Source organism: Cloeon dipterum, chromosome 4 (genome assembly GCF_949628265.1).
Source record: "Cloeon dipterum chromosome 4, ieCloDipt1.1, whole genome shotgun sequence".
Taxonomy (NCBI): Eukaryota; Metazoa; Arthropoda; class Insecta; order Ephemeroptera; family Baetidae; genus Cloeon; species Cloeon dipterum.
The window spans coordinates 25,008,110-25,033,183 of record NC_088789.1 but is presented as its reverse complement, the minus strand read 5'-3'; the positions used below and the strand labels follow the sequence as shown (position 1 = coordinate 25,033,183).

The following is a 25,074-nucleotide window of genomic DNA, read 5'->3' as shown; positions in this document are numbered from 1 at the left end:
CCTCACCAGTTAAACATTTTTGCGAGCCGCACTTGAGCACTGCTATTTTCACGCCTGAGGCACGGTCAATTTTCGCTGCCTTTTAATCCGATTCAAAGCCACTTGACTGAAACGAAATTCTCTATGGGAGCGGCGTTTTATATGTCGTTACGCACTTTTCATCTCTGAAGCGCGCAATGTAAGCCACCATTGAGCTGAAGAGTGAGTTCAATCTATTTTTGCGCCGTCGGGAGGAAAACGCGCCCTTGTCAGGCGCTATGAAGAGGGTGAGTGTCCAATTAAGTCGTTTCCCGGCAAAAATATCGCAGAGATAATGTGTCAAGTGGGATTGATACGCGAGCAGTCTTTTAATTTGCTGACTGGCTTGCTGCTTTTGCGCAAAAAACCTTTCTTTTTATAATTCGTTGGGGATATGAAGTTCAACTAGAAAGGCAGGATTAAATAAAAACTTTTCATCCGCATGGAACGTGCACATTCACTCTTGTTCACTGTTGTAATCGCTACCGTATCAACTTTTAATCTAATTGATATCCTTTTTACTGCTGAATAAACTAGTCCGACGTCGACGGCATGAGGATAGGTTTTTCTCACTGAATGATGGTAATTGATACTCGATACTGAAAGAGGAATGATACTGCAAAAGCCTGGAAAATGCTTGCTGCCAATGCATAAATTCATCCCTTGGGATTCAGTTAAAGCCTAAATTGACCTAAGAAGCACTGTAATTTTTTGAGAAAATTGGCTGGAAAGTTACCGTGCTTTTCAAATGGTAATGGCTGTCTCCTTACTTGAAATCCGATTTAATTTCAAAACCAAGAGTTTCCCCAATAAGTGGCGTACACCGTTGCACAAATCTCGACGAGAGGAATCGGAATATGCCAAGAAAATATGTTCAAGCAATGTACATTTTGGAGAAAATTGGCAAAATTTGAATTTTTACTGTAGGAAGGTCCTTTTTTATTGTTACAAATTGTTGAACAAATTGCTAATCGATCAATTGTTTATGGCATCCAACAATTCAAATAATTTTCAATTGTTGCCCAGTATTATTCCACTTTAAACAACTGAAGATCAATAATTGCATTTAATTTGATGCGAAATCATAAGTTAAAAATGAATTGTTTGTTAAACTGCATTTCAGTGAGAAAACCTCAATATAAAAATTTAAAATTTTGCTCATTTTCATAATTTCTTCAAATATTGGAGATCATGAACTGCACTTTTAACAATTTTAATTTTGGTTTTTTCACCGACTGAGTGATATAAAATAAAATAAATAAAATATAAACAGGCTAGTCCAAATTTAAATATCAAGCAGAACCTTGCATTACAGTCCCTTGATTTTGAATCGATATTGACAGCAGGCTAATGGATTTTCTGAGAGATTTTTATTTGTTTCATTCAGGCCAGATTTAGTGTATTTATTTATAAAGGACGCTAAACTAATTTAAAAGAAGCCAGGGTGGATATATTCCGAAATTAGTTGGACGAAAGTTGCGGATTGCGATGCTTGGAGGGCCAATTGAATCTGAAAACACGCACAATGTTTGCAGATTGTGCGGTCTCTCCTTATTTCGAAGTCGAGGGCCCTTCTCCTCCTCGCATCGCCCATCCAATTTGCTTGTTCAACAAGGGCTCTGGTCATGATGCCATCAGCGCATAAGTATCAAATTCACTTAGCTCAAGCGACCGATCAGACAAGAATCGTTGCGGTTTTTATTTCCTACCTGTTTAGAAAATCGATATCAAATTTAATTCTACAAGCAGGATGATCAACAGGCATTTTCGAAGGGAAAATTACCAAATTTAAAACAGGTGAATGAAGATAATCGAGAATGAAAAGAAGATATTTTTTTATTACATAAAATCAAATCCATTTCCCATTTTATCAAGAAGAGCTCTATATTTTTCATGTTTGATATTGTAAATTAAACTCTCGGTTGATATTAATATTCCACTATGCGCCACTAGCTTCAAATTAATTAAATGAATTATTTGTTATTTTATTTGGAACTCGCTAGAATTGTATAATATAAATCCTACCGTGTTTTAACGATGTTTTCATTAAATTCTCACAAATCGAACCATTTTCTTCTATGAAACTGAAATATATTACAAAAATATAAAATTAAAATAACTAAATAATAATTTGAAAGCATTTTTATCAATGCTGAGTTTATTTTACTGTGTAAAATACACATATTTAATTCATTTTAATTTTTCGATCTAGAATTAAATCCTATTTTAGAAGTGATTTATTTTACTATGTCAATTCCAGATAAATGGGCGAGTGTTTCTCCCATTCCTGATTTACATTCACGACGGTATCGAATGGCGTCGTCAATTACCATAGCATAGCTGAGAGCCACAGTTGGCAGGCGACAGGGAGTCGCCATTTGCGGCCGTTTTATTTATTTTACGATTCCTTTGCAAACGTGCCCGGAGCATGCTATTGAAAGCCACTGACACATGTTCTAGAAACGCCTTTACCGACCGAAATGAGAACCGCACTGCTTTTGATCCTCTTCATTTAGAGACGGATTGTTCGGAAATGTAAATTTATTTAAACCAAATTAAGGTTTCCTTTTCTATTTCTGGCTGAATTTGATGGTTAAAAATTACTATATGATTTTTTTTTAATGTCAAAATATATATTATTTGAATGGTGTACGATAGAAGAATCTAGATTTTTATTTTTAATTTGTCTTGCTCCAAAAGAAAATTGATATTTTCTGGAACCGCTGATGATGATGAGCACAAATTATTTTTTAGCATTTTAAAAATCTATTTTATTTACGAATATTTCCATGAAAACCATTGATAATAAAATCAGAATTCTACCTGAAAATCTCGGAAAATGCCAAATTTTACTATTTACCGCGCTTTACAATATGACGAGCAACGCTTTCTTTTTTAATTTTCCAGGGAACCCACGCCCCCGTTTTAACATTTTCACGAGCTGCACCCTTTTCTAGTGGTACCATTTCCAAAATTTTCCAAATATTAATAAGTTTTTTAACAGTTAACTCGTGAAAATCGATAATTAATTCAATTTTTTGTTTTAACTGGTAAAGAAACAAGCGGTTTTATTTCCCTTGATGATAGTTTGTAGAATTTTGCACAAATTCGCGTGTAAAATGTGCAAAAATAAAATAAGGACCAATAATTGACAGATAATTTTCCGATTTTGCCGAATTTCTCGACAAATTAGAGGGCTATGATTTTTTTCTTGATTTAATTCCTCTTTCTGTGAGTGATTTCTCCAACGGTGTTCGAATTTTGAGGTAAATTTCACTCCTTGCAAAATTAATCACGATTTCAATTAAGGAGACATTGCAGTGCTCATCGTTTAATAAAGCACGCAAAATTTTATGGTGGCCGCCACAGCGTGGCGCGCTTTATGGTGAGCTACGTGCGTGCAATCTTCGGTCCCTTCCTGGTTCGTTAGTCGTAAACTGGCAATAATTCTCTGCCCTATGGGGGTGGGTCGGTCAGTGACGGTTGAAGAGTGCTAAAAGTGCCTATTGTGCACTTTGCAATTGTTGCAATTATAGTTCAAAAAGCAATTAAGTAAAAGTGGAATGATACAGGGCAACAATTAAAAATTATTGAAATTGTTGGATGCCATAAACAATTTGTTCAACAATTTGCAACAGTAAAAAAGGACCTTCTTACAATTAAAACTCAAATTTTGCCGATTTTCTCCAAAATTTACAGTGCTTGAACATATTTTCTTGGCATATTTCGATTCCTCTCGTCGAGATCTGTCCAACGGTGTATGCCACTGATTGGGGAAACTATTGGTTTTGAAATTAAGTCGGATTTCAAGTAAGGAGACAGCCATTCCCATTTGAAAAGCACGCTAACTTTCCAGCCAATTTTCTCAAAAAATTACAGTGCTTCTCAGGTCAATTTAGGCTTGAACTGAATCCCAAAGGGATGAGTTTATGCATTGGCACAAACATTTTCCAGGCTTTTGCAATATCATTCCTCTTTAAAAGGAGATCTTAGAATATTTTTTTGCCACTTTTCTAATTTTGTAAGTAAAAATAGCAATGATTTTTCAAATTTTTTTTATCTCCTACCCATTTTGAAAGAATACCATGCCAATTAACTGACGGTGGTGCCGGTGGTTAGCTCGTTAGTGTATATGGAAACGCGGCAAGCGAGCAGTTTCCATTTGAATAATAACCGAAATAACGAGCAAGGGCAGCTAGCACTCCCGACTGTGAGCGGTATGAAAGATTGTTCAGCATTTATCTTGAAATTAAATTCCCATTGCGAGTGTGATCCGCGGCTGGTGCTGGGAGAGCGGCGCGGCGCGTGTGACAATCCACTTAATCACACCTCGTCTGCGCTGATCCTCTGCAAATCCGCTTTGCTCTCTCGCGCGCGCGTTTTATAACACTTGCTTTACTCCGTCGCAAAACGCGCACTGCAGCCGCCCCGTCATCTGCTAACCCAATATCAATATCGCTGCGAATTTTACGATCTCAGCGAAAATCACGCGCCCGTCATTCAGCCGTCACGCTCAGCCGATTTAATTATTGAGAGTCGACTACCGCACCGTCTCCTCGCCTTTGATGCACGCACGCAATTCAATTCGCTATAATATACCCCTGTGTGTGCCTTGTTTCCTGATGTTGTTAATTAAAACGTGTCCCTTTTACACGATATCGAAAATAATTAGTGCTTTGCAAAATATTCATACGATCGACTGTTTGTCAAAGACTTCAATTGTTTCAGATTTGTTAGAAAAAAAACACAATAATCAGAGCTTTCAATGTTGTTTGAAAAAATAAAGTTGTATATCCACAAAAGTATTTCACTCAATGAATAGACATTTACGAGAATTTTAAAAATTATCACACGCATGTTTTGCGTGAAATCATGATCATATGGTCACAATAATTAGCATTAGCAAAAAATTCGTAATTCAAATTTCAAAGCAGAATTCATCAGAAATGATTGTGAACATCTTGCTCTCAGGTTCACACGTGTCATAGGATTTTTTGAAGTTTTAAATTTTTTGGTGGCAATTTTAATGTTTGAAAGTGTTGAAAAACTCGCTAAAATTTTCAGAAAATAGCCCGTAATGGCCTTAAGTCATGGTTGATGACTAGGTATTTTTATTTTGTGGATTATTTCAGGCAGAAATGATTTTTAATCGATTGCCCAGTCTAATTATTTTCGGTTTGGTTGCTATTTTTTGACATGTTCTGCAGTATTGCCCTTGAATTGTTCTCATGCCACTGATACTTTTGGCAAAGCAGTCTCAAAGAATGCAAACTAAAATACGGGTTATAAAATTAAATCTTGGTGGGTACGTAGATATGTATTTCCAATTCCAAATTTATTTAAACAGTTGAAGCTTTCAGAGGTTCCAATTATTTATTATGATGTGGCTGCCGTTTCACATAATTCGCGTCTGTTGGTCAGTTGGTCAGTTGTAATAGTCGCCCTCGCCCCCGCCAGCAGCAGCATCACCACCGGTATCACCGCCTGCATAATCGCCGCCGGCATCACCACCTGCTCCCGCCCCACCGGCTCCCGCACCTCCAGCTCCTGCACCGTTATTGCCAGGTTTGGTTGTTGTTGTCAACCCCTTAGGTCTGGTCGGGAAAGGCATGGGCTTCTGCTGCTGCTGTTGCTTCTTCTTGTTAGCTTGCTGCTGCTTTTTGGTTTTAATCGCATTCTGTTTCTTCACCACTGCTCTCTGCGGATTCTGCCTGTTGATCAGATTCTTGAGCGCCTGCTGCACGGGGTTGACGTTCCTGTTGGTGGATTGCTTGGCTGGCACTTGCTTCTTCGCATTTTTGTTGCCCGGTTTCTTCTTCGCTGCGCCGCCTCCATTATTATTTCCCGGTTTCGGTTTGTTATTGGTATTCTTGTTGTTTGGCGGCTTGGCAGCGTTTTTATCCCCGGTCCCGGTGCCAGTACCTTTGGGAGGTGACGCTACTGGTTTCTGTGGACTTCCGGCAGGAGGAGCAGGTGAAGGTGCGGGTGCAGGTGCAGGTGCAGGTTCCTCGTCGTAGCCTCCATCGTCTCCTCCTCCTGCAGGTGTGTCAGCTGGAGGAGCACCTCCATCAGCAGGTGCTTCGTCATAATAATCTTGGCCGTGGACAATGCTGTTTGCAACTAGTAGGAACAGCAAGATCACCTGTGAAAAATATAGTCTTACTTCAGCTCTCAAGAGATTGATTAAAATTAAATTTCAAATTTTTATATTTCATTTGGAAACAAACAGATCGACCTTGGGGAAAAATAGGATGTTCACTGCATGGTTAGCAAAATTGGAGGATGTTACCCCGGTTTAAATTAGCATGTCAATGTTTTCAATTTACTCATAAAAATTATATATAACACTAATGTGTCGTAGTGTACAAAAATGAATATTTTCAGGTCATTTTAAAAAAAGTTTAATTAAGAAAGTTTGGGATCAACCAGCGAGCCACATATTCAAAAGCAAAGAATTGTTATTTAAGCTGACTGTTATACTCTCAATCAGTTGCTGCAAAAAAATAAACTATCAGTGAATCCTTTCCATAGAAGCAAAATTTTATGATTTCTTAAATTTCCAAATTTATGAGTTTTGACACCAGGATAATCTTCATCAAAACGCGTGGAAAGAATCTTCTTAAAATAATTTTTATAACATACAAGGATGGTGCAACTATCTTGAATTGATGTACCTTATTTATTCTTGCTCTAGTCAAATACAATAAAATACATTTCATAAAAAAAAGAGATCTTAATTTCCAAAATTAAACTCTTCTTGTAGTTAAGCCTTGTTTATTGTTCTGTGAAAATATTTGTATACGCAAAATACATATAAATCAGGATTTGCAAACCGCATTTTTCTGGTTTGCCCCGCTATGTGTTGCTGGTTTCACCACATTTTCAGGGATACATAATTAAATCAATATGTTTATAAATAAAAAATGATTTCTCGCCACCACTTAGCCTCAAGGACAACCTGAAACCCGGTTTTCTATTATAGATTTATGTGATTTAAATCGGAGATGCACTTATTGGCATTGATGAAATGCAAGCAAGCTTTTAATAAACTAGCTCGAAATGCCATTAATAGCTATTTAATTTTTAAATTTATATCTGAATAGAAATTAGATAAAAATCAACAAATTCTTAAAGAGGGAGGCTGCTGTTTCAGCCCAAATAGGATGTTGAACCTCAACCACATATCATATAAATATAATAATTACTACACGCATTTTCAGTTGTGAAGTAAGTTAAATAAAAAAGAGAGCAAGTAGTGTTGAAATTTCCAATCATTTAAATGAAGAAAAAAATTAAAGTTGCTGCAATTAATATCAAAATGGTGAGGTTTGTCTGAATTCTAAAAAAATACGAAACAATTAGCAGGAAATAAAATATCGCAATCATGACAGTCGAGGGCTTTAGTTGAATGCAACGAAATGAATTGAAAATTTTAATTATTTGAATCCATTATTTCATCAGCGCAGGTTTGCAACAAAAATTCGAATGGAACCGCAGATCTCACGGGGCTCATAATCATCGGAAGTTTCGTGCCAAAAGTTTCTCGAGAGACACGAACGAAACATTATCTTCTTTGAAACGCGAGCAATACTCTGGGAAACTGCTTAAAACTCCCTGGAGAACCGCATTTGAAAGGCACAAACAAAACGCAGCTCCACAATGGCGGTATTTCGCGAAACAATGCTCGCGAGCGCACAAACGCAGCGCCCTTCACCTCGCTCGCAGCTTATCCTTATAGTTAAGAGCAAAAAGAAGAAGGTATATACCGTGAATCGTCGCCCCATGCTCTCTTTCTTGCTTGCGTTTCGCGTGTCTGTGCGGCGCCACTCACAGCGCGGCGGCGGCAACAATGGCCTGCTGATTTTCACGTATTCACGGCAGCCCGGCGCGTGCTGGAATTGTGTAAAGCGGATGCTGCTGACGGCAACACACGCTCCACGATCGTGCCAATCGCGGCCCAACCAGAGACCTTCGTAATTTGTGTCCTGTTTTGTTATTTATGCGAACGCGAACACCAGCCGCCAGTTGAAAGCTTTTCCGATGGCTCGAAAATCTGTTTTCAGTACAAATGATTCTTTTCAACTCCAAATCGTGCAATTATTCTTTGTAAATTTAATTTTTTTTTTGAATAAAATATAAGTTAATCAAAAGCATCACAAAAAATCTATGAAATAAAAGTAAATGGTTAGTTTTTAGACCTTTCGCTCCTTCAAGTACTCATTCAAGAGTCTCATTGATTCAAGATCTTGTGAAACAATGATTTCATATTATTCCTTTACAGAGATTGCAGTTTTAACTGTCCTATTTTTCCATATTAAAGAAATTTTGGAATTTTGTGGCAAACAACAACAGTTAAAAAATAACGCCACTCAATTAATTAATATTTCTAATTGGTACATGGATCTTATGGTTCATATTGCGTCATTTTTTTTAATTTAGGAACATCTCTACCATGTGCAATTACAAAATCTGGACCAAAAGTAGCAGTTAAAGTTCTGATTTTTCTGATTCTCTCCAAAAATGTTACGTTCTTTTGCCTGATTTTAATTCCTATACATCCAACGGTGGTGTATTATGAGGCAAATTTCAAAAGGGAGATTAGCACGTAAACTTCGAATCTGATTTTTTAATTACAACTTAGGATATTTTTTGCTCTTTTCTAACTTTTAGAGAGTATTTCACGAAAAGGAAAATATATTTTTTTCCAGTTTTGCTATACAATACTCAAATTCAATTGTTTTTAGCGTGTTTGAGGCGTGAGAGAAAAGCCAAATTTAAGAGTTACCGCGAAATGGGCACATTTTCATGAATTTCCAACCGTAGAAAAGTGGCTTTAATTTTTAATTAATTTTAAATCGGACGTAATAAGTCCCGGTAAAAAAGACACTGGAAAGTCTTTTTGTTAACTTTTGCTGTCTTTGAATTGACGATACCTGGATATTGAACAACAATTTATTTTATATCCAAGTTTCAAAAAGTTATAAATTTATTACTTTTATAAAACAAACTCAAAGGAACCAAGCACAAACCGAAATCCAGATTTTGACAATTTTCCTCCGAAAATTTGCTGGTTTATGTTTAATTTTAATTAATTTCATTGTTAAATTCACTCTTTCAGCAAAAAATCCCGATAATAGGTTTGACGTTAAAGCTCTCAAGTAGTTTCTCCCATTTTCTTTTTCAGAATTATCGTTCCTGACGAACTATGCTATACATAAAAGTATAAGAAAACACAAAAGAACGCGTGCCAATATATTTTATTTGAAATTAACAGAGAATTTCAAAAACGTTTCTTTTGATCTTTGATCTTCTCTGCAGACAAAATTTGGTCATTAGTATTAGGCATTATAGTCTCCGCTTGCTGCTCCTCCTGCTGCTGCTGGATCTTGAGCAGGTGGACTCTCCCCATTCGGATCACTGGCCGGGTCAGAGGCCGCAGGAGGTTCTCCAGCTCCAGCAGGACCACTAGCTCCAGAAGAATCAGGAGATTTAGCACCTCCAGGAGGTCCAGCACCTCCAGGAGAAGCAGCACCTCCAGCAGATCCAGCACCAGCAGTTCCGGGATTTTTAGACTTTGAAGAGTCGACTGGTTTGGCTGGATTATTTGCCCCTGGCTGTACAGGGTGTCCGTTTTTATTGTTGTTCTTTTTGTTGACCTGCTTTTTGAACTTCTTCTGTGCGGCCGTCTTTTTATTTTTCACACCATTGCTCTGAATATTCCCTCCGTGCTTGCCAGCATTATTCTTGGACGCTTTCTGCACGGGGCTGACTTTTTGATTCGCTTTATTCTTTTTGTTTGCCGGTGGATGCTGATTTTTCGAATTTTTTCCTGGCTGCTTATTATTATTTTTGCCTCCGCCTCCACCCTGATTCTTTCCTGGTTTATTACTCTGCTTATTGGCCGGTGGCAAGTTGTTGTTACTGCTGGGACCTTGCGGTACAGCAGGGTTTGAATTCCCACCTTTTGCAGGTGGTTGTTGTGCTGGCGCTGATCCTAACACCGGACCGGGTCCCCCGGTTTCAGGATCACCAGGTGCATTGCCTCCTGGAGAAGATGCAACACCACCACCACCCCCTGCGGCAGGATCTTCGCCTTCAGTACCTTCATTAGGGGAAGCTACGTCAGCAGGTGAATCTTCAGGATAATCTTGACCGTGCACGAGGCCGCTCGCAAGCAATACGCACAGAACGGTCACCTGAGGAAAATATACATCTCGTATTAACAGGTCTTATTTCAATATTTTTCTGTGCGTAAGTTTGGTCGGAAATTTAAGACGATCAAATTATTTTTTCCGTTCGTCTGAGTTGAATCACGCAGTTTTTAAACTTCTGAGCCTGATGAACATTCGTTTTTGAAACCAAAAACTGTCTAAATCGCTTCTGATGTCAGAAAAATAATTCGAAATGCATTGTAGGTTTAATTCTTGATTTTTCTAGGGACTAAATTAATTAAACTTACAATTTAAAAAAATTTATTTACCAAAATGTAATACAGATTTACAAATAGTTTACATCCATGTATGAATTATATTACTTTCGATAGATGGACACATCTCATACAAATATTTTTTAAGTAATTCATATAAAAACCACTAGCAAATTGAATTTTCTGGCAAAATCGTGCTGCGAATTGGAAATGTATTTTACAGAGGACAAAATAAACATGACATTAAAGCTTTTTATATCAAGGTCAAATAATTGCTAACCCCCAAAAAGTGATATGATATTGGCCAGGAAATTGCTGGTAAAACCTTATAGCATACTCTTATTTGGTTAAAATTATAATTCCTCTCTTTCTTCGAAAAATATATCGCATGGGCTGCATGGATATTACCGAAAGCTATACCTTGATTATTCCCATGGTTGTTCTTGTGCCCGTGTGTGTGTTCCACTTGCATCTGACCCGCTGATGTTCACTAGTTCTCGTTGGTCTAGCGCGTGGAAAGCGGATGCTGCCGTCAGTCACGCTCTTTACATCCGCACCAAAATCGCCAGCAACATGCTGCATTCGATGACCTGAATTTGAAAGGGACCAAGTGGATCGAAGGTTCTCACGTCTGCCAGAAACACTTGTTAAATTCTTCGTCTTGTGGGGTCAGGCGGACTTTTTTATATTTAATAGTTACTTGCCTCATCTCTCTCAACCATATTTGGATATTTCTCGGTATTAAATATTTCCAAATTTAGAAATTGATTCATTTAAGGGGTTTGCTGTTTTCATACCTATAAGGGTGCATATTTAATGTTTTTTGAAAAAGATTTGTATAGTAACATGTGGCTGATTTTCACGTGTTGGTGCTGGGGCTGGGAGAGCGTGTGACAAAAAACGAAAAAGCGGATGCAACTACATCATGGCTTTGTGTCGACATCGTAGCTAGGCTTACTTTCCTGTCAGTCCGAAATTTTAGATCGCATAGACGTGTTTTCAAATTTGAATTTAATATTTAGTTCAAAAATATAAAATCTCACTTTCAATCACTTATTTTGAAAAAAAAATCCATACTTAAGGTGAATTAAATTAGTAAATTGATTTTACAATGGCTAATATACTCCCAAATCCCACATAGGCAACTAATGTGGAATGGAAAGTCGAAAAAGTCGAGAAAATTGTGAAGAAAATTCATATCACATGCTCTCGTACTGTGCGGCAGTTGTTTCGGCCACGTAGGTCTCGGATCAGCAGTGCTTTACCTCCAAAACAAAATTCTTACCATGCAAAGTATTATTGCTGCAGATGATTTTAAATCTGTAATGATTGAAAAAGTCCTCCAACACTCATCTCTGATTGCAAACGAAAAGAGAAAACGAGTGATGAAAGACAACCCGCAATTTTCATCTCCCTTAATTGTGATCAAATTGCCCTCTTATATCTAAAAATTCAACTACATAAGCCAAAATATGTTGTAAAATCAACTGTATCAATGAAATTCACCCATATTTTCTCTAACCAGCTTAAAATTGTTTTCTAGAATTTGAATTAAGCTTGCAGTGAATGCAGAAAATTCCATTTCAAGCCAAAATTATTTAAAATATCCCGAGAGTTTAAGATATCAATGTCCAATTACCAATTGGTAAAAAAAAACTTCTACTTCAATTGAGTAGCAAAATGATTTTCTATTTTTGTTCGTAATATTTCGAAAAAGTTTATCGCTACGTCAAACAGCCTATTAGAGAATTGATTGATTGCCGGCGTTCTTCTGACTCATTTCATCAGACCAAAAACCAGATAAATTGATGGTTTTCACGTTTCCATCGATTTTCGGCTCGTTCATATCGATTTTTTTAACAGACTGAGTTCGCTGCCCAACCTAATTCGACCCTCAGGAATCGAGTGACACTGACGAAAATAAAATTCTTGGAGTACTTTCGGTTCTTTCTACTGGTCCATGTTTTTCTGCTTGATTCCAATTCCTCTTATCACAATCTAACCAACACTGTGCGTAAATTATGTGGCAAATTTCCCTGCTGCTGATATTAAAATGGCAATCTTACTTAAATTTTTATAGGCTGAGGATTTTTTTAAAGGATTCAATTGAATTTGAAATGTGCTAAATTAAATCATCAAGATATGTTTGTAGAGCCGTCATTAATTGAATCAATTAATTTAAAATACAGCAGTCCATCGAGTGGGATTAATAATTTAATTAGTTTAAATCGTTAAATATGATAAGATTCCCAGTTTTTAAATAAAAATTGCAGTAATTTTTCAGTGACTTGCCGAAGTAAATAAGTCACAAGTAAAAAGAATCCTTCGACTGAAATGTTGGGAGATAAAATAAATATAATATATATGTTCATAAATTTCTAAAGAAGTACAATAAAAATACATTATTCGAAGCAGTGACATAAAATTGATGTACATGTGTGCACATTACAAATAATAGCAGGCAAGCTTCAGGTCTATATGGCAACAAAGGCACGAAAGGAGCGAGAGGTGTAAATAAATAAAAGCTGCTGTCATATGCAGAGCTGGCAACATCATGTAGGATTCATGCAACAACGGCTCCAGCGCCGCTTGCATAACTCTCAGAAGTGCCTTTCGCAAATCCGCTTTTTATCCAATACAACACACACGCCGTTTATTCCTGCCTGTTTGAAGAGCGAATTGCATGATGTGCACCTGCATGCAACTATTCCTTGCTCTTATTATTCTCCTGCTTTCACAAAAATGCGGAAAAAAGCTCTTTCCAATTAGGAAACGAGGCCGCGGCGGTGCGCAGCTCTATTAAATTTTCACGCGGCATTTCAGAAATACTATTCGCCCCCAATTCCCATTCGTGCCAAGTGGAAAATAAAAAAAAAATATAAAAAGGAGAGCCTGAATGCACGTCCACACGCCCTGCAGGAAATGTGCAGCATTCAACTCTGGTGGCACGTGAATTGGATTTAGCCGGTGAGCAGAAACGGCGGCGTGTGCATTCAGCCAGCCAAGTCAATCGGCACCAAATTGCGAAATTCACGCCACGTATAAACGTTCGAGAGCTGCGAAGCGAGTCGCTTTTGTTCCTTTGATTAAATATGATGGCGATAATCAGCTAGCCCGTGGCCGCCAGTGCCAACTGCAGGTTGGAGTTTGATTAAAATTTTATATGCACCGCGAATGATTCCAGGATTCGTTCCACTCAAAATCACATATTGGTTGGTTGCGGGAAAATTCATTTGAATAATTTGCAGTTTACGCCTGATTAATTAAAGCTGCTGAGCGTTCGAATTAAATCATTTTGACGGAAAGCAAAGTTGAAATAATCTAATTTTCCTTCAAACATATTTCCGTGTTAGGGGCACTGGCCCGATTCATAAATTTAATTTTATCAAAATGTCCAGTAATTAAATTAGTTGAATTTTCAGATTTACACCGAGTCAAATTTCTCGAAAGCTAAACCAGTAAATTTCCAGCTGGGACCAGATATGCGATAAAATTGGTTCTCACTGCGCAGATCCAAGATGGCGTGTGAATGTGGGAAGCAAAAAGCTCTCTTTAGATTGCCGTATGAGTGTCAGGAGTTTGTTTTTTCGATCCAAAGACACAATTAGTACAAGCAATGCAAATTATGTCACAATATTGACCAAAACTTGGTTCTTTTCGCGCATTTTCACGTGACCGTTTTTTCGCGCCAAACTCTACCGGACGCCATATCTGCGCGTCGCACGAATCTAGCCCCCGCTGTACATTTCAATATTTTATTTCGCTTGATTTCGATTTCTCTAGCCAACGGTGTGTGAATTATAGGGTAAATTTTCCTCTGGTGAAATAAATCCCAATTTTAAATAATTTAATCATTGCTTGTTTAACATCCAAACGGCAACCAAGGAAAATTTCAGTTCATTCACAATTTTCAGAGAGTGTTTAAGGTGCATGTAAAAATTATTTCGATCCACTTTAAAAGCTAAGTGTCTTCAAAGCTGGCGCGGCCGATTGAAAGTCTTGGGTCGTGCAACTTGGCAAAGTGAAGAGGCGTTTGCAAAAGCTGCGCGATCGTTAAAGACGGCGTCAATAGTGGCATACAATATAATCTTATTTTGCCCCCGCACTACCTGTTGGTATCGACAGCTCGCGCTCAGCAGGTCTTTGACGATATCGCAAAAAATCGCAGCACAAAGAGCGAGTGAGCAGCATTGTTTTCAAAGGGGCAAAAGCGTGATTGGCTGCCTTTACTCAAGATATTGTTATTACGCGGGCGAGCATGAAAAGCGCTTTGTTCTCTTTGATATTAAAGGATCATAATACATACTTCAAGGGAACTCACAACTTGATCGTACTGTTACACTTTGGCTGCGTTCAAGAACAGTTTCAAATTTTGTATTTTCCTCAACATTCTTGCCCAAAAGTTTCTTTTTTCAACTATATTTTGGCACGTGTTATGAAGCAAAATTATCTTAAAATGAGCACGAATCTTGATTCCAATTTAAAACAATTTTTTGCTGATTGTATAAGTAAGGCTTAAATGGTTTAATATTGTAAATTGTAGGTGATTCATGGTTTCGCAAGGATTCGACGTTTTAATTGTGTTTGGAGAAATAATAAAATTCATGGATATCCAACGAGTAAAGAATAAATTTTTGATTTGATACAGTTTGCGAGTTACGGAACTTCGAAGGTTGAAAACTCTTAAAGGATTGTGAAGCAAGTTTTCATTTAATCGTGACGATATTTGATAGGTTTGACTCTAATTGATAAGAACAAATCGATCGATGGACCGATATTGATTTTCTGGATAATTTCCTAAATTTGAGAATTTACTCATAGCTCATTGATGGATCAAATCATGTTTTAAAAATTTCTGAGTTCCATTTTTGTCCCCTCAAAATCCCCTTTTTACATTTTTAGTTCATTTTGATTTCGCCAAAAGCCAGAACGTTGAATTCTAAGCAAGAGTTTCCTTGGCAGTAAAAACCGTTTATGGTCTTAATCCTCCGAAATAGATTTTTTCAGAATCTGCAAAATAGCGATGGCAGGCAAACAGTATAAGTAGTTCTACCCCATCTCCTGACAGCTGCGAAGGAAAACAAACGAACGGACGAAGCAAATCTGGTCTTATCTCTCTCTCGACCCCTTTACTGAATCCGACACGCTGCGCAATATTATTATATGCTTTTGTCCTCTTGATTCTGCCGAGTGTTTTTGTCCGTCTTTGAGCAGCTTTATCCCACCACGAGCCTGTCTGTCCGTCTTTGTGCGAGCCGCACGCCCAAATTCAATTATTAATCGACTGAAACAACTCTCGCAGGGCCAGACCCAGCGACCCGAAAACTAATTTGTCTAGCTGCGGACGTATCAAATGTGTAACGTGCGCTGCCCATTTGTCAGCTTGTTTCGAAAAAAAGCAGCCCCACCATCAGCGATGGTGGAAAAGGCTTTTTTATTTTCTTTTCAAGGGGAGGCTCGTCGAGAAGTGTGATATAAGGGAAGATTTTGTCGATTCAAAATTAAAGGAAGCAAGATGTGAGAATTTAGCAAACGTTATATTTTCATTCATAATTATTATTATCTTAAAGTTAAAGGAATGTTAAGGAGGAGGTGAGAGGTGATATATGTATTTATTTTGTAATTAGAAGTGTTTAAACTGTTTGATGGCATGATATGACTATATGATGCGGATGCAGAGAATATCAAATTACGATTTTGTATTAATTGTAATCAATACTTTTTTAACTAATTAACTATAACATCAGGTGGGAAATTTATCTGTTTAGAGAAATTTGATCTTTCAACTTAATTTTAATTAATTAACACTTCTTCTAATGAAAATGAATTAATTTAAATTGCAAAAATATATATTATAACAGGAATAAATTTTTTAATAAATCAACTATTTTAATTAATTTTTCAATATACTTGAAATATATCTAAAAACATTTTTAAACTTATTTAAAGGTATTGATTGTTACATAATGCTATGCACAATTAATCCTATATAATAAATTTTTAAAATTAGTGAATTTGATACAAATTTTAGGAAAAGATCAAGCTCTTCTAAGCTTTTAACTTTTTCTATTATTAATATAAGATGTGAAAAATGTGATTAGGAACTTTGGACGGCGTGCGAGCCAATTTAGACGATTTAGGACCGTGTTGACCAATTTTCCTAGCAACGTTTTCACCAATATGATTAAGTTTTAAGATAAGAGTACTGTCAAATGCATTATTTAACTTCTGAAAAGTCCTGAGGCCATATTCAGAAGGCTTCACAAGAAAATTTCGTCTTGGATGAATGGGAAAATCTCATATTTCTTTTAGGATCGTCTGATTGAATATAGATTTATCGAAAAACTGGTGTTAAGAGTAATTTAAATTGTATAAAGACGGGTTTCAGACTGTTTTACAAGGTGTTAAGTGTGACTTATTTAAATAGAATGATATGTGCTTATGTTTAAAAATAAATTACAATTAAAATTGTTCGATAGCTTTAAATTCTCAACCCTTATCTTCAGCGAATTACGCAGAAACGCGGTGCGTGCATGCGAGGAGTAAACACCTACATAATTGTAAGAGCCGGCCCTTCTCGTCAATTTTATAGGTCAGCAATTAATTTATTGCCTTTATAATACGCTGCTCCTCCACTATTATGGTGTATAACGGCCCCGAAACTTATTTACACCGCAAACTCGAGGGCCATATTGTCGAGTAAGTTGATTACTTCATAATAGCGGGTGGCGGCGGGAAATAACATAGAGACACGCGGTGGCGCACGGTGATTATGGCCGAAGCATGCATTATCCTAAATAGAGAGCTCAAAGTTTGCTCCCAGCACCCTTTGAGCTCTTTCGCAGCCTTTCGATTTAATTTCAGGCCTGGCTCGGCCGCAGCACCGAAATTAGAGCCCACTTGATCGCCGCCCGCCCGCCCGCTGAAAAATAGTAAAAGCGAGCGAGGCTGGCTGGCGCTATCTTAGCCAGAAATTGAGTCTAGACTTGATGAGTGTAATTAACACTCTCTCCTATTTCACAGTGTCGAAGCAGTGCATTTGTAAATAAAAAAGTTTGGAAAACTAGGTTACACGAACGTGTCTAAAATAATTAATTCAACCAAATGACGAAGAGAAATTAATTTCTGGCAATGCAAACGTATTAATTATCAATTTCAGGAACTCAGGGTCACAATTAAAATTCACCGAAACTAGGTTACACGATTTTCTCGACGCGAATGTGCCTAAAAAAATTAATTCAACCAACTGACGAACAGAAATTAATTTCTAAAATATCCATGTGTTAGTATAGAGTATAAATTGTTATTTTTTAAATTATAAAAAGAACGTTCCCAGGAGAGATTTGATTTGATCGGCAAATTTTGTCAATTACGTAATCACTTTTGAAGGTGGTTATTTTACCGGAATTTAACTTGTACGCCTCCCAGCCCATTGAGCAATTTGAGCTTTTCGAGTCACTAAACTAACCACTTTTTGCCATCTCTGACATGGGTAGCCAGTATTAGATCTCCGAACTGCTCAAATACCTCCCATTGCTTTGACACTCCTGAGAATGCCTTAACAATGCGAGCCAACGGGAAGGTTTATTATAATAATAAGATTAAAAAAATTATTGTACACCGCTAGGAAAACCATTTTTGAAGAAAAATCGTAAATGAATCTTCTCTCTTAAAATGTAAACATTTGGTCAGTTAACAAAGTTAGCAGGATTTGATAGAGGCACGCTTCTTATATATGCTTTGCAATGTAACAATTAATTGTACAATATAGAATTAGCAGAGAAATGTAAATTATGAAAATGATTTATTTATTCATTATTTTTGTTAATGGATTTTTGGAAGCGCTCCAGCTTCATTCCAGACGCGACAAGAGGTAAATACGGCATTTTTCCACAATATCATCGAATACCCTCATGGAGCCTGGTCCACTGAGTCTTTAACCAACACGGTAACAAAAATACTGAATAAATAAATCATTTTCATAATTTACACTTCTCTGATAGTTCTTGCACAACCTACAATTAAAGAGGAATGATACTGAAAAGGCCTGTAAAATGCTTGTTGTCAATGCATAAACTCGTCCCTTAGGATTCAGTTAAAGCCTAAATTGACCTAAGGAGCACTGTAATATTTTGAGAAAGTTGGCTGGAAAGTTACCGTGCTTTTCAAATGGCAATGGCTGTCTCCTTACTTGAAATCCGATTTAATTTCAAAACCAAGAGTTTCCCCAATGAGTGGCACACACCGTTGGACAGATCTCGACGAGAGGATTCGGAATATGCCAAAAAATATGTTCAATTTGTAAATTTTGGAGAAAATTTGAATTTTTACTGTAGGAAGGTCCTTATTTTATTATTGTAAATTGTTGAACTAATTGTTTATGGCATCCAACAATTCAAATAATTTTTAATTGTTGCCCAGTAACATTCCACTTTAATTGTTACAGCAAGATAATAAATACGTTGTTAGAAGTCGACTACAACAGCAAAAAGTTCCAAGTCTGTGTTGAGCAAAAATAAAACCAGGCTTCATCCTCGTTGTTTCAATTCCAAGTCTGTGTTGCTCCTATACAAGCAGCTGGCCTCGATTCAATTGTATTTTGACGGGCAAAAATCTCTTGCCTCTCGAAAGAAAAGACAATAAAATGTTGCCTCGCAGTCTCGCTTGGCGTGGCACACATGGCCAGTTGTGCGAACAGATGCCGTCATGTCGGCGTTCTTTTTTAATGAGCAAAGTAGTTACCCAGCATGTTATACACGCACGCATGCAGAGGAGGTTGAAAAAAAATGAAAAATCTGCATTCGCCGCTTGTTATATGGGTTAAACAATAAACATAAAAAGTGTATCAGTGCGTATAATTCTGCCTATTCAGCAGCTTTTTTCTGTATTTTGTACACAGAGCGTAAAAAAGGCGCAGCCGAGAGTTGCGTTTGCGATTCGTTTTATGCGAACATGATGCCATTTTATTACGCGGGGCCTCTCCCTGTCGGCGCTCGGCTTTTTGCATCAAATATTCATCCGAAATGAGTTTTTGAGCCCAGTGTGTGCGGCAGTTATTCGAGTGTTGGTTCGGCGCTCGCGCTGCAGCCCGATTTATACGCGAATATTGTTTGACAGTTTGCAGAATAATTACTTTCATGGGACATGCTGAATTTACGAGCTTTGAGTCAACTGTTTCAGCTGCGTTGGGAGTTTTTGTTATTTAAATTTTGTAAATTGAAATGGAAATGAAATCTGAAAGAGAGTAAGGAAAAAGGAGGGAAATTGATGATGTTTCCTGCTTGTTGCTGAGAATTTATTTTTCATTTGTGCAGATTTTTACGAGGAGCACAGCAGGGAGGCTTGAAACGGTAAAGTTTGGCGTGGGTGACTTTGAGAAAATGACGAGAAAAACTCGTTAAAAGAACTTTTACGTTGTAAAATAATGGCGATTCCAGAAAATGGTCGATAGAGCTAAATGATTAAAAGAAGTCAGCCGCAAAATCTGTTAAAAAAACAACCGAGAATAATCATTTTTTATTCCAATGAATTGTAATTGTTGTTGGAAGAATCCAACGCACGCCTTATTTTTCAACAACAACCACAAGGAGATGAAACATTGCATCCTTAAATTTTAAACGAGATCTACGTGCAAAATCCGCAAAAATTAAAACTAGTTAAATTATTCTTCCTCGTATTCCTTGATAATTGATATAAATTTTCAATTTATTGTTGCTCAAAATGAGTCGAAACTTCCAACAATCTGCGCCATTTGTTCGTTTATGGAGGCTCTAGATTCCCCAAGGCAATCGTGCTCATCAGACTTTTTTCCTCACACGCAAAAAGTGTAATTTAGACATTCCGTGTTTGGATCCATGTATCCTTCCTTTGTCAAGGTGCAACTGAGCTAAAGAAGCAGCTTTTTTTTCAGGAAAACTTCATTTTTTGTGCTCAAATGTTGGAGATATTCTGCTTTTTGCCGCATTTTTTTATAAAAAAATGTCTGAAAGGTTAAAGCAAGAATTTACTGAGCAAAATCATGCACCTCCAGGGACTATAAGGTCGATCTCGTTTTCAACTTTCCTTTGATATCCGTGGCTCACAAAAAATATGTGGAGACATATTCCATTATTTGTGAATTTATACATTCCTCTCGCCTTTGTTGAAGTGCTCAAATTCACTTGCCTCGAAGAAGAGACGCATTGTTATACATTTGCCCAGACAGATATTGAGATTTTTAGAATATTTTGTCGCGCAGCGCTACATCAGGTTGAATATCTTTTAAAAGAATGTTCAAATCTAGAAAATCATGATAATATATGTTTCATTATAAAAGAAATCAATAAATCGTTAGACTTAACTAAGATGCTATTCACAAGAAAGTAAAGACAGCAAATATTTATTAAAATAATTCGTTAGGCGTTGTGTTTTGTGAATCAAAAACTAAATTAAAATAAATTATTGTTCAAAAATTAAAGATAAAAAACAATCAAATTTGAAAAACTTTAAAAATTATTCTTGAAATCTGAAGACCAATCCATATATTTAATTACACTGTATACAAAAAGCTTTTATCTATATTTCATATCTCATTTTAAAATATATTATCACTCAATATATGCATCCTAATATATTTAAGATCCGTCACAATTTCTGGCTAATACCTTTCTCACAATCAGGAGAGCAAAACCGATTTTTTTTCTGTAATAGATTTCGTCGTTTACGATGGTGCAGCATGTCCAAATCCCATTGGCGAAACTCTCGCATCCAGCGCGCTGTGTGTCATCGTTAGAATTCGCATTAGCACGGTCGAGAGCACCTGACACGAATTCGAATTTTCGACAACAACCAACAACTTGCGCCAGCAGTCGGAAATTGAATGAGTCATACATATGAATGGCGATGGCGGAGCGGGTGAATCTCTGCGCGCCACTTACACGATCACTCTCGGCTCGGCTCTCGTAGTTCCTGACATTCCAGCCGCCCGCCCACCCACCCCGTGCCCAGATGCACTGACAATGAGATTGAATTTCAAAAGAGAGAACGTTCAGGAATTTTACACACTATTTATAGTTCTTTTTTATTTTGAACAGATGCAAATTATTTAAAGTTAAATATCGAAATTTAAATTATATTTCAACCTAAAAAGATCAGAAACTTTAGAAAATGGTCGAATTTTTAAGAGGGGATTAGACCCAAAATTATAAAGCAAAAACCCTGCGCCCATAATCTCGTTCCTGGGCACCCTGATGACTTCTAAAGGGTCGAATTGCACATTATATTCTGAAAGCTTGCTCCAAGGTTTGCAATTCTTGCAGATCAAACCGATACTAAGCCCGCCAGCGTCGGTAAAATGCCTAGGCCATATAGGAATTTAACGAAATCAATCATCCGAGAACTACCCTGGCGTCAGGGTTAAATTTATAACCTGTTGATGGTCTTGTCTCACAACTCTCTCATCAGGGGTGCATGTTCCGCAGGACAAAATCAACCGATCGTGCAATTTTTATTTTATTTCTATTCATTACCCGAATTAAAAAAAATTACACATTTTTCAACCTTAGACCCACACCATATCTCACAAAATAAAAATAGCACCATCTTGAAATATCCTCTTTACTTAGGACAACGTTTCATTCACTTCTTGGGACAAAAATTTAATAATTTATTCCCTTAAATATCAATTAGTAAGCGAGTTATTTTCTAGTGTTAATTGCTGAGAAACAATATAGTATCAGATTTAAAAAAGCACAATAATGACATAAATATTTTAAACAAATTGATAGATTCGCACTCTTTAAAAGGAATGATACTGCAAAAGCCTGGAAAATGCTTGCTGCCAATGCATTAAACTCATCCCTTAGGATTCAGTTGAAGCCTAAATTGACCTAAGAAGCATTGTAATTTTTTTAGGAAAATTGGCTGCAAAGTTACCGTACTTTTCAAATGGTAATGGCTGTCTCCTTACTTGAAATCCGATTTAATTTCAAAACCAAGTGTTTCCCCAATAATTGGCATACACCGTTGGACAGATCTCGACGAGAGGAATCGGAATATGCCAAGAAAATATGTTCAAGCACTGTAAATTTTGCAGAAAATTGGCAAAATTTGAATTTCATTGTGGGAAGGTCCTTTTTTATTATTGCAAATTGTTGAACAAATTGTTAATCGATCAATTGTTTATGGCATCCAAAATTTAAATAATTTACAATTGTTGCTCAGGATCATTCCACTTTAAATGTAAATTTCAAACTTTGTTCTCATTTTACTACCTTCATGTTAAAACTCCTAAATTGGCAATTAAAAGTAAAGTAAATTTTCGTTACTGTCCTGATGTCCTCAAATGGCATGAAATTTAATTATTCCTGCGTCAATGTTGTTGTCGTCATTGTCGGCCACTCTAATCAATTTGCAGTAACATGATCAGCGAACGAAACATTCACTCGCACAGACACTGGCTATCCGCGTTTATAGTTTTTCAGCACAATTAGCCGCGCGTTGAGTAGAAGTGCTGCGTGCAGTACTCACCCAGAACCCACCCACCTATAATGTTGCGGTGCATCGATCGGTACGCGGTGCCTAGCGAATGGCAATTGTGTGTCGAACACGCGCGTTGCCAAATGTCAATTAGCTTAATTCCCATGTTATTTGGACAATCGCAGCAACGCTGGCGGCGGCGGCGGCGGCTGCGGCCCGATGCCGAAAATTCCGAAAGCTCCGCTATATAGCAACGCTTAATCTGCCGCGCGCGTGTTTATTATTAATTCGCACGAAATTGAACGTGAGAGCACCCGGCCGAGTTTTCATATATCGAAAATCCGGTGCGTTTCCGCACGATCAGTTGAAAATGGGGCTCCGATTACCGGTGTGCTTCCAACGGAAAAGCCGAAAGGCTTGATTCATATTTGATTTATTGGCTATCGATAATGGCCAGAATTTCTCCTGCGGAACTTCTTGTGCTATAGTTCTCATTTTTTTTTTTATTTTTAGACACGAATTGTAACGCACTGCCCGGTCTAGGGTTCGGGACTTGTGTTAGGTGCGCTACGCCGGTTAGCACTCTTGGTGCTTACCGTGTTTGGCCTTTCTGGACCGCTGGCCGCACTCCCGTGGGGCGGCAGCGTGTTCACTAACTTAAGCTTGAGTTCGCCGGGACGCGACGACGCAAGCCGGACACTAACCAAGTCCTCCACACTATGGGGAGGATGGTTGTGTCCTCGGTCCTCCAACACTGCCTGAAGGGCAGTGCCAAAAGAGGAGCTTTACGCAAATTGCAAATCCTAAGTCTAACTTGCAAATCAACTACAAATGAGAGATCTAGGGATAATACAAACTACTCCTACACTGTAACTAAATAATCTCAATTTGACAAGGATAAAGCATGTCAAATTGACATTTACCGCTTGACATGCTTAAAGCTTGTCAGCGACATTGTGCTTTAGACTAGCTTAAGACTTGTCAACGACAGTCCTTGACTAGTTTAAGGCTTGTCAAAGCATCATGTCGCTGACATGCCTTAAGCATGTCAAGCGGTAAATGTCAATTTGACATGCTTTATCCTTGTCAAAAATGGTCGCTGACCAGCCTTAGGCTTGTCAAAGACGGTCGCTGATATGCCTTAAGCATGTCAAGCGGTAAATGTCAATTTGACATGCTTTATCCTTGTCAAAGATGGTCGCTGACCAGCCTTAGGCTTGTCAATTGTCAGGGTTTTACCTGACGATATTACGATCGCATTAATAATTGTTCAGCACCGATATGCATTTACGTTAACTTTCGGGCACCCACAAGGGAGAGCGGAGGGAGAAACTCAGGTATCAATAAAGGCAACGCCAGAGCCTCCCCCTCACGAGCACACGACCCGCTCGCACCAACGCATTCGCTCTCCTGACGGCACACGAGCAAGAGGGTAACTCTCACGCTCCCCCGCTCGTCTCTCTGGGTAGCCACGCTGTGTACTGTCGCCGCTATAACTACAATAAACTGGTATGGTATAGTAACTGGGCATTTTCCCTTCTTGTCCACCCTGCACCCTGTAAAGTATACCCTGGCTACAGAAGAACAAACTCTGACCTCGTGATAGGGAGAAGGCGCGCCGGCAGGGCCGACTGCGCCCATTCGGCGGCCCTGCCCCGCGTCGCTGACATGTGGAGGCACACCGGCGAGATGACCCGTAAGTTGATATGTCAGCCCTCATGAGCGAAGAGTTTTTTTTTCTGTTGCCAAAGTGCCCTCCCAAACCCAGCCCTCCAAATTTTTTTTGACCCGAAACCCTCCCAACAAGCGCGTAATTTCCTCCTAAAGGACATGTAAAATCGAACTTACGTACGCGTCATGCAAATTTTGTAAATATTGTATAATTTAAAATATGTCAGGTGCATATTAGGCGATATAATTTTTTCTTTGCACGCTGAGACATACGTAAATTTAAAATGGACGGTAAATCTATGCAAATCGGACGCCGGTTGCTCGATGAATTTTTCGGTGAAAGTACAGAGGACGTTGAATTATACGTACAGGACTTACACGTAATTAGAAAAATCTCGGGAATGACAAAAGATGAAACGCTTGATGTTCTTGAAGGAAAATTACAAGGACACGCGAAAAACTGGCATTTTCAGTGGGAATGTGACCCATTAAATGTAAATAAG

The 25,074-nt window shown here is 37.8% G+C and overlaps 2 protein-coding genes across 3 annotated transcripts in view; both read right to left on the bottom strand.

The window, feature by feature from the left end:
* The window catches only part of Vps35 (Vacuolar protein sorting 35), a 197,252-nt gene that overhangs the window by 75,711 nt on the left and 96,467 nt on the right, over positions 1 to 25,074 (bottom strand). The gene's annotated exons all lie outside the window — the stretch shown is intronic.
* On the bottom strand, positions 9,260 to 10,948 carry LOC135942781 (collagen alpha-1(III) chain-like). The gene is made up of 2 exons (XM_065489087.1): positions 10,865 to 10,948; positions 9,260 to 10,214 (listed from the first exon to the last, which is right to left on the bottom strand). Exons 1-2 carry the CDS (start codon positions 10,877 to 10,879, stop codon positions 9,357 to 9,359), a joined length of 873 nt encoding a protein of 290 aa, XP_065345159.1. The 5' UTR covers positions 10,880 to 10,948; the 3' UTR covers positions 9,260 to 9,356.